Source organism: Pseudorca crassidens, chromosome 17 (assembly GCF_039906515.1).
Source record: "Pseudorca crassidens isolate mPseCra1 chromosome 17, mPseCra1.hap1, whole genome shotgun sequence".
Lineage (NCBI taxonomy): Eukaryota > Metazoa > Chordata > Mammalia > Artiodactyla > Delphinidae > Pseudorca > Pseudorca crassidens.
Window position 1 is genome coordinate 38,811,678 of NC_090312.1, and position 10,831 is coordinate 38,822,508.

General features: G+C 37.0%; 1 protein-coding gene across 1 annotated transcript in view; it reads left to right on the forward strand.

Annotated features, from left to right (window-relative positions):
• The window catches only part of STK3 (serine/threonine kinase 3), a 327,224-nt gene extending 321,996 nt beyond the window's left edge, over window positions 1-5,228 (forward strand). Inside the window, exon 11 of the mRNA XM_067711661.1 lies at window positions 3,856-5,228. Coding sequence (XP_067567762.1) covers window positions 3,856-4,014 — 159 coding nt within the window. The 3' untranslated portion in view covers window positions 4,015-5,228. The remainder of the gene's footprint in view (window positions 1-3,855) is intronic.
• Window positions 5,229-10,831: the final 5,603 nt, after the last annotated feature.

The following is a 10,831-nucleotide window of genomic DNA, read 5'->3' on the forward strand; positions in this document are numbered from 1 at the left end:
AAGGATATCCACTCAATGATGGCAAAGAAAGGAGCTCATAGCTTTACCTCAAATGAAGATAAAAAGCCAAAAAGAAGAGAGGAAATTAATACATGGTATAGATTAGTCATAGATATTAATAATGATGATTCATCATAAGGAAAGGTTGTTTTAGGTCCTGTATCCTCTGCTTTAGAAGGCAGCATAATCTGTAAAATACTTTATAAAGATTTTCTGTTAAAAACGGTTGAAACAGTTTTATCACTTAAAGAATTAAGATTTAGGTACTTCATGAATTTACTTATATGGAGCACCTAATTCCCTAGCAATGCCAGCTAATTGTTCTCTAGTATCACAGACCTGTTTTTCACAAATTCTACATATTGATAATATAAAAGTCTATTAGAGAAGAAAATTTTTTTCTTCTGAGTAGCTTCTTTCTCTGAATTCGGTCCATTCCTTTAGTATAATATTTATAAACTATTGACAATTTGCCCCAGTAAGATAGTATAAGATATTTATAAGATATTTAGTACGAAAATTGTTTGCTTTGTATGATGTTATATCTCCTAATTATAGTGTAACCCATTCCTTTGAGTCATTTATTCTGTATTCCTGTTTATCTACCCACCTTTGTGTCTTCATATTTAGCAGTATAGTTTAATAGTTTCTAGGTATGTATACAAGCTCTAAAGTTTAAATATTTTTGGAATACCTCGGGTAGACATGAAACCCATGCATAAAAAATCAATTATAAAATAGTCCATGAGTCTAGAATCAAATACTAAATGGTGGTCTTTAAATTTTGAATGTTATATAGAAATTCAGAGATAAGAAAGATAACATAGGCTAAAATAGAGACAAAGTGGAATTGGATCTTATGTAGATAGCACTCAGCCTTGTCTTTCTCAGGGAAGCGTGGCTGTGTGTGGTCTCTATTGGCCCTTCATCTCACTATCACAGAAAGTTTCAAGATTCCCTGTTAGCTTATTCTTTATCCCCACAGTGATTTGCACAGTAGTGATCAAGTAACAGATTAATACTTACATTAAAAATTAATTACAGGATTTCCCTGGTGGCTCAGTGGTTAAGAATCCGCCTGCTAATGCAGGGGACACGGGTTCAAGCCCTGGTCCAGGAAGATCCCACATGCCGCAGAGCAGCTAAGCCCGTGTGCCACAACTGGTGAGCCCAAGTGCCACAACTACTGAAGCCCCTGCGCCTAGAGCCCGTGCTCTGCAACAAGAGAAGCCACTGCAATGAGAAGCCCGCACACCACAACGAAGAGTAGCCCCCGCTCACCACAAACTAGAGAAGGCCCATGTGCAGCAACGAAGACCCAACACACCCAAAAATAAATAAATTTATTTTAAAAAACAATTAATTACAGCAGAAACTAGCACACCATTGTAAAGCAATTATACTCCAATAGAGATGTTAAAAAAAATAATGGGGGCTTCCCTGGTGGTGCAGTGGTTGAGAGTCCGCCTGCCGATGCAGGGGACACGGGTTTGTGCCCCGGTCCGGGAAGATCCCACATGCCGTGGAGCAGCTGGGCCCGTGAGCCATGGCCGCTGAGCCTGCGCATCCAGAGCCTGTGCTCCGCAACGGGAGAGGCCACAGCAGTGAGAGGCCCGCGTACAGCAAACAAACAAACAAACAAAATTAATGAAGTATGTAATAATATAATACTATGCTTTCTATATACATGTATATAATAGTATATAATATAATAAGCTAGGGTTTTCTTTTTTTTTTAATGATGTTTGACTAAAAAATAACAGGACATATTTTAGATATATACCAGAACTTCTTATACACCAAAGCAAGTGGTAGTCACCTTCAGAGTCATCATCCCGGGAGCCAGTGCATTCTCTCCCATAACACTGTCATTCTTATATTCTTGGAACTCCTCTTTTGCATTTCTTCAGTCTCTGACTCATTCTTTTCAGTATCCTCAGTGGTGAGAAACCTTTTTCAGTTGAGAATGGATTTGATTTTGGGAACCAAGGGTCACTTAGGGCCAGGTATGATGAGTAAGGTGGAGGATCAAGCTGAAAAATGCTATTTTTGGTTAAGATTGACATGTGACTGTAAAGTCATGAGAGTGTTTTCTGGCTTGGCTTATAAAGTAACCAAAGACAGTTCTCTTCTGAAAAAAAATACAAGCTGCAAGTGTTATCATATTAAAACCGAGTCTGGATTACTCTCATGTAATTTCCTGCTCCAAAGTTGATCATGGCTTCCTGAAGTCCAAACCTGGCTTTGGCTGGCTTGCAGGACCTCACCAGCTCCTAGTTTTCTGTCTTGTTTTTGGTCCTTATTAGTTCTTCCTCCTCAGCACAGCAGGGCCTCCTCCCAGGGCCCTGCTCACTTCCCTGAGGTATCCCCTTTTCCAAGGACCAGCGCAGTCCCTGCTCCCTAAAGGGAATCATGTCTCCATTACATTTATAGCAAGCCTCCTCTCTTTTTTGTTGGGAATCTGCTTTTAAAAAAAACAAAAAACAATGGATGCTTTTCCCAGGAAAATGTACACATGAACATGCAGAATTTTTCACATGAGAAGCTTGGTCCCAGATTTGAGTTAAGAACCTGTCACTATAATCTGTACCACATACAATAGGGCTTAATTGTATAGGGTCTGGCATAAGTCCCTAAATATTTATAGTTGCTAATCTTACCCTTCAAGCTAATTTGTAAGTTTCTAAGGCAAGGAAATAGTTTAGTACTTCTATGCTTCCCTTACAGTACCTACCAAGATGCTGAGTAAGAGCAAATAGTAGATCTTTTCAGCTTTAACAGACTTTTTAAAAATCACCTGTCTGCCACCATTGCTTTAATAGTTTCTGAAGGAGACAGAGTGTTTGATTTTTTTAAATGTTAATAAGATAAAAAGCCCAAGTACTAGGTTATATATTTCAGGGCATCCTATAGGCCCTGAGGCAATATCCCTAAAATGTTTCTCAGGAGATTATCCATATCTTGCTGTTCTGACATGTAAATAAATACAGTAAAGCTCAGGATGCCACAGACCCTGTTATGTAGAACAGATTTTATCCCCATTCACGCAGGACATGAGGCCCCTCTTCTGTTGTTACACAGAAGACCAGTAAAGGATGTGCCAGTGTTGCCCCCAGAAGCTAGCATAATCAAACTAAATCATTATAGGCAAACTGTATCATTTAGTCAAATCATATCATTACTGTCAAACTATAACATATACAGTGAACATGTGACAGGTATTTCATTTTCAAATTGGCCAAGCCCATGTCAGAACTTACACAGCACTGTATCAGACTCGGGATATTTTGAATCAGAAATTTAAAAACGCTGTCTTAACCAAAATGCTTGGGGTAAAAGTATTCTAGATAATTTAATTTTCTGGTTAACCAAGTGCTTAAAATTTAAGCATTTGGTAAAATGCAGAATAGAATGGTTAATTTAACCTGTATTCAATCTTGTCACATTCTTGGGTGATCTCTGCAAGTGTTTTTGATTATCGCAGCTCTCCATAGATGACAAGAGTGTGAGAGAGTAGAGTGAATATATCCGGAACATATCCTTAAAGTCTGTTTGTTGACGATGGTGGATTTGTCTTTCTGCCTTTTTTTAAAACAGATACATTTTATTAGCTTGTTTTTCTCATTTGTTTTTTCCTAAAAGCAGAGTTTTTTATTGTTTCGTTGCAGATTACTTGAGGTTCTTGCAAGATGTGGCTTCTTGGTTCTTGAGGGAAGGAATTCCTGTTTTAATTGTTGAGCCATATTTCAAAGATGACGTAAAGAGTTGAAATATTCATGCTAAAACTCATTAGACTTTAACCTATTGTAGATAATTTTACTATTTTAATATCTTCTTTTTATTTTCTATATCCAGTTAAAAAATCTAAGTTTAGAAGAACTACAGATGCGGTTAAAAGCGCTGGACCCCATGATGGAACGAGAAATAGAAGAGCTTCGTCAAAGATACACTGCGAAAAGACAACCCATTCTGGATGCAATGGATGCGAAGAAAAGAAGGCAGCAAAACTTTTGAGTCTAATTTCTTTTCTGTTTGTTTCTATGACTATTCTGGAGACCAAGAAACCACTAAGAATTGAAGGAATATTATGATTTTTTTTTTAATCTCTAAGATTTGTGCTCTATGACCAGGCAACAGTCAAAAACTGATGATGGTACAAACCCAGGTAAATCCCCAAAAGACAGAACTTAATACTCTTTCCACTGTGTTTTCATTCTTAAATGATGGACACAGCAGAAATGCATTCTTCTCTGCATCTGTCAGCTGCATACTGGCACTAAAACTGTGTTGTAAAATGAAGGCTGTGTTTAGAAACCTTGAAAATCCAAAGCTATTGTTTAATTGTACAGCACCGAAGGGCTTTATGTTACAATATTCTTTATTCTCTTTTAGTAGCCTATTTATTGTATCCCTTTAGGTAAATTTATTTATTTATGCTATTTCACTTTGTTTTGTTTTTTAAGGACAAGATCAGGATAGCTTTCGTGAAGGTAGGGGCATATTAATAGATGATAATGTACAACCAAATTATACCGTAAGCAGGGAGCTATGGGGTTACTTACATTCCTTGATTTCCAGGATAGTTTTCCAATAGAAGCAAAGCAATAATAGCAATAGTACACAAATGGGCCAGACATTTTTTATACTGAAGCAATAATTCCATTTTTACCTTCTGAAATTTTAATTTTTTTATTTTTGATGTTTGGTACAAATAGGACTATATATATTTAGGTCATACAGAGCTATAATGTTTAAAACCAAAGAAATCAGCGGAACCCTTGCACAAAAAAGTATGGTAAATATTTTTAAAGAAATAAATCCTTAAGACAAATGTAATTGTTAATATTGTTTCATGTGTAGGTCTGATAGCTAAACTGTATCAGATTGTAATAAGCTAATCAGATTTATTTCTGTGAGTATGTGCTCAACTGTTACAGACTCCTGTTGATTTCACTTATTTCCTGGGAATTGGTAAACGTCATGTGCCTGACCATAACAAAATAGCAAAAACATTTGTACTGAACTGTGCAAGCCTTGGGGACTGAAAAAAAAAGATTAAAACCATTAAAAAGAAACTCATTTCTAAGCTGAATGATCATTTGCAGGATTGAACTGGGACCAGTCATTTCCTAAACTACATATGGCCATCTTGACAGCATTTGTTCTTTTGTGTGTTTAATTACTATGTTTAAATCATAAAGACAAATAAATGTTACTGTGCCACCCAACACATTTCATCTCTATCTTTTTTTAAAACTGATGACCTGGATTCTGTCTTTTCCAGGCAAGGAAGGTATATTAGTCAGGACAGGCTAGATTATACAGTGGTAAAAACTCTGAACCTTCAGTGACTTAACATAACCCAGGTTATTTGTCACTCATGTGCCCTGCTCCTGTCCTTCACACCCAGGGACCCTGCTGACAGAGCCTCCACCATCTGCAACGTTGGTGGTCACCACAGCAAGGGAAGGAGCCCTGATGAGTCTCACATTAGCTCCAGCCAGCCAGTGACAGAAGGTGTGTCATCTCTGGAAACTTCTATTCCTTTTTAAAATGGCATTTGTGCCCCCAGGTAATGCCTGGAGTAACATTTGTCCTTGCCGTGTTAAGTCCTTACAAATAGTAAATTGTGTAATTGGATACAAATTATAAGATAGTTATAAAACAGTGGTAAATATTGAAGATTTTATAAGGACTATTAAAAATGAAAACTGAATTTACAGTATATGCTTCAGCCACATCTGTTTGGGAAAATCAGATGAGTCAATCAACTCAAACACCCCATCCTTTTTTTTCTTTTCTTAATTGTTTTTCTTTTCAGTAAACTGCCTAATACCTCGCCTAATTTGATGGAAACAAATGACTGACTTGTTATTAGCCAAGTAAAGCCACCTACATGAAATGACAAGAAATCTATGAAGGTGATTTCTCTCTAGTTTGCTAAGCTAGAAAATTTATGCAAATTAATTCAATGGGGCCTGTTAACTACTCTTACTAATAAAGTCTCAACAAGAGTCCTCCTTTTAATAATAAGTATCCCATGTTCCAATCGTATTGTAACTTTTATGTGAATAGACTTTATATACTGTTGTTATATTTGTCTTTTTAAATATATGTATACTAACGTATGTATATGTTTATGTAACTCTCTTAATATGTATATTTAAGAGAGTTGCAAACAATGGGCGTTGTTTTACTTTAGAGCCTTAGGAAGCTCCAGAACATTTCAGGATAACCTGCCTTAAAATTTTCCTATCTTCTCACTCTCTGCCCACCACCAATCAAAAAAGGGAATTTAAAATTTAGAAGAACCAAAAGCCATTAAAGAAACTTTCAAGTCTAGGTCAGCCTTGATTAATCATTATTCTTAGGAAAGAGTTTTCTAGTTATTTTAATGAGTTTAAGAAGAAGCCTCTTATTATTTTAACCTTGGTTGCTGAGAACATTCCAAAAGTAGGTAAGTGTACTTTCTGCACACACACCACCACCCCCACCCCCCACCCCCGTCCTTTAATAGATACGGTATTGTAAATGTAATTGAAGCTAATGAGTAAGGATTTCATCTTGCTGAAAAGCCAGCATCATTGTATATGTTGGCCTGTGGATGAGAAAACTTTTTCTTTGATTTAATGAACTTAGATGACTCATTTCTACAGACTTAGAATACACTTAGCTTATTTTAGCATAAATAGTTTTATGTTCAAAGTATGAGCTAATTTGGCCAATATAAATTGGACAAGAAAATGTATTTATTTAAATGGTTTTCAAAATAATAACACCTATTACTTGGGACACTTATTATGTGTGTCAGATACTATGCTAAACAACCTTACATGTATTACTTACATGCTTTTGAATTTCTTTCTTCTGCTTATTTATTGAATCACATCCCCAAGGTTTAAAATCACTCTCTACTCACTAAAGAATATGTAGCTTGTCTAGCGGAAATTATATAATATATTAATAAGATGTTTTTAACTTAGTCACAGGAAATCTCTTCAAATTACTGACACATTAGCATTCAATAGGAATGCTATTTTTGTTTCATATCCTGTATTTTAAAGATTAATGATTAAAGTAAATTCTGAAAGTACTAATTATAAAACATTCTAAATAAAACTTTTTTTTTTTGCGGTACACGGGACTCTCACTGTTGTGGCCTCTCCCTGTTGTGGCCTCACCCGTTGCGGAGCACAGGCTCCGGACGCGCAGGCTCAGCGGCCGTGGCTCACGGGCCCAGCCGCTCTGCGGCACGTGGGATCATCCCAGACCGGGGCACTAACCCGTGTCCCCTGCATTGGCAGGCGGACTCTCAACCACTGCGCCACCAGGGAAACCCTAAATAAAACTTTTTAAAAAATAATTGGAATTGCATTACATTACTAAATTTATTAAGTACAGGCATTTAATTAGATATTGCATCAAAATGCTATCTTGGAATACTAGATTTTTTTTTTTTTTCTTTTTTGTGGTCCCAAAGCCCAGGAATCTGGAGCCTAACAAGAGAGCTACTTGTCTTTGCTGTCTGAGCAGTCTGATAGGATCTATACCCAGGGACGTTTTGATAGTCCCATGCACTGAATAGTGGCTTATCCTCCAAGGAGTCAATCAGCTTCGCCCTGTTCCACATCCATACAAAACACCTTCAACCTCAGCCAACCACTTCCCTGAGTCATAAAAAGACCCCAAGAGAGAAAAAAAAATGACCAACTCAATTCTTCCACCAATCTTGGAAAAACAGCTCCAAGTCCATTTTCTTCTCACGCCGGACCGTAGCATTAGCCAGACTCCCTACCACTATTTTTTTTTTTCACTTGATTAAGCTCCCTAAATTAAAATTCTGATTTGCTGGGTCACTCTTAAGTTCACAGAATTTTGCCTACCAAGTTAAGAATGAACTCTGCCTCCTGCCATTCACCTACAACATGTCCCAACCTACACGACCTCATCTTGCCTTACTGATTTCTTTGAGGCCTTTCTTCCACCAAACTGCTTCCAAACTATTATAATTATTGATCTCCCTTATTACTGGATTGTAAGGTACCTGAAACCAAGAAACTTAGTGTTTATCCATCTTGTTTCCCCACAGTACTTCCCAGGATATTAGATGTGCTTGGTAGTAAATAAAGTTTCATTGACTGCAATTAGCTCAAATAACAAAATTGTCATCATTAATCATATAGGCTAATTCCTTTCCTTACATCCAGGTAATCATAGTAAAGAGAACAATAATATCAACCCGTTTTTGAGCATCTATTAAGCCATGAACTTGATATATTATCTCAAACCTTCACAAGAAGGTACATAGTCTTTTTCTCAGAAAAGACAGGATTGGAGAGATTAAATGAGGTCATAACGCTAGTCAGTGCCAGCATGAGTTTTAAACTCCCGTCTGTCTCCAAAATCTTTGCTTTTCCCACTAGACCACATTGCCTAATAAACACAGCAGGTCTGGCTTTAGAATTGCTGGAGAGGGTTGCTAAGCCTGCCTGCTGATCTATCTTGTAAGGACAGGACCTTGTTAGCTGAGTTGAACCTTTTCTCCATTTCAATGGAAACTACATTTTCCGAAACGGCACCCTTTCTACGTGTAGGGGAAAAAAGCAGGGTGCGTATACTTAAGTTTCCAAGATGACTTATACAAAAAGATTTTTTTTCCTTCATTGGAATATATCTGGAGTTTGTGCACCTTAAAAGCTGTTTTGTAAACTAAAACATATCATATTCTCTCCCTTACCAAAGTCTGTCTCTGGTAATGAGAACTTTAGAGAAACATTAATCAGCATAGTGGAAGGTGGAAGGCCTCAGAAGCTAAATTATCTGGGTTCAAGTCCCAGCTCCTCCTTTATACTTTTGTTGCCCTGGGCAAGAATAACCATTTAACCAATCTGTGTTTCAATTTCTTCATCTGTAATAATGCAGCAACTGTGAAAATCAAATGTTCTCGTACATGTAAAATATTTTAAAAAGTTCCTAGCATATGGCATGTAGATATTAGCTTAAAAAATAAACTTTTAACCCTTTCCAGTTTATACATTGTTTTTAAAAGAATAAAGAAAAGGGCTCTGTTCTTCATTGATAAACAAGTTTATTGTAACTGCTAAAGTGCATTAGAGTCTTCTAGTACCCAGATGCGTCTTCCATCAAGGGTCTGGCCTGCTCTCAGGTAGTGATTTGCACTGAGAAAAATCATATTCAATCTTTTAAGTATTTCCTTTCTACCTAGAGCAAAGTAAGTAGGTTAAGCTAAACTCCCCACACCTCCACCCCTTAAGACTATCCTTTCTATTTTAGGGATACTAAGGCCAACATCTATGGCCCCATTTGTGAAGAACCATCAGGAAAATTTCAAATTTATGCTTCTAAAGTTTTGCTTCAGTAACGTTTTAGCATTCTGGTCCTTAAAAATATGAATCATGTAATTGACTCAGTTTCCCAATTTGCTTTGGTCCCAGGAAGTTCAAAATCAAATTTAGAGTTAATAATTGTATAGGATTCTACAATCTACATGCTTACATTTCCCTGATCTTACAAAAACTAAAAAGATTTTTTTTTAAGGAAAAGAAAAGAGATACCTGGAGGTATGAGTCCTTCCACTATACTTAGAAGGATCTGGTTCCCTATCATGTGTTATTTTTATGTCTTCTCATAGGGTTTGTGTGCATGTCAAATATGGTGATATGTGTCAAGGGGATTTGCTGGTCAGGCCCTTGGCCTAGAACCCTGATGGAATCTTTCACATGTGAGTATCACCACCTGAGGAGAAAGGAATCTCTAGGGTATGAGGTTCCTGGGTTCTGAGATAACCACTGTGCTTCCTCTGGGGGGGAGCCAAGAGAGAGAACACCACATGCCCTTGGCCCTCATGCCTCCTGTCCTCAGCAACCTGTTCAAATCATATTTACAAAAAACTGAGTTAGACTGACCCGGCAAGCACCGTGCCTTCCAAACCCTGGGTCGGCAGCAGATCAGAATCCCTAAAAAAGCTTATCTCTCTCTCAGTATTTTCCCATTTGTGTGGTTCTATCCATAAGCCACTTCATAGTCTCAATGAAGAAAAAAAGAAGTAGAAGAGAGCAAAGGGAAATAGGGTTTTTTTAGCGTGATAGAAACGACAGTTGTAACCAGACATTACAAAATAGTGTCATACCCTACATTCCACAATAGAAAAACAAGTATTCCATTTTATGAGAAAGCACTGAAAGCTATTGAGTTCTACAATGTTTCTAGTAGAAAATTCAGTGCCTGCCTGGGTTTAAACCAAGCAACTAGTTGTCTTTTAAATTTTTACAGAATTTTTCCAGAGTGAACTATAACTAGTTGAGTGGAAGCTAAATAAAACCTGATACTAAAGCTCTCAGCTTTTAAAATATTCTCTTTCTGATGTTCCAGTGTATACAGACCATGCTGGATGGGGGCAGTTCTGCAGCTGTGCATTTTTTTCAGCCTTTCCATTTACCCATGACACGTTTCTTTCCTATTGAAAAAGAAAATGTTCTTAGCAAAAATTTTCAAATGAGAAGACATAATAGCATTTGGAACCAAAAAGCCTTTGATGTTAAAAAACAAGATGTACTGAGGAATCTGAAATGTAGAACTGTTTCATTATTAATGCGTCAATGTGCAGATTCATGAGTTCATTCTCTGTTGAACTTTCATAAAGTTTATAAGAAGTTTTTTCTAAAAGCACACCAGCTGATAACCATAAATCAGTTTCCATGCTTAGAATGTGGTCTTTGAAAATGATGCCTGATATGAATGGACTAATGAACCTGGGCCTTAAGTTTCAACAAGACTTTTCGGTTTTGAGGATATGTTAGTTGCTTTAACA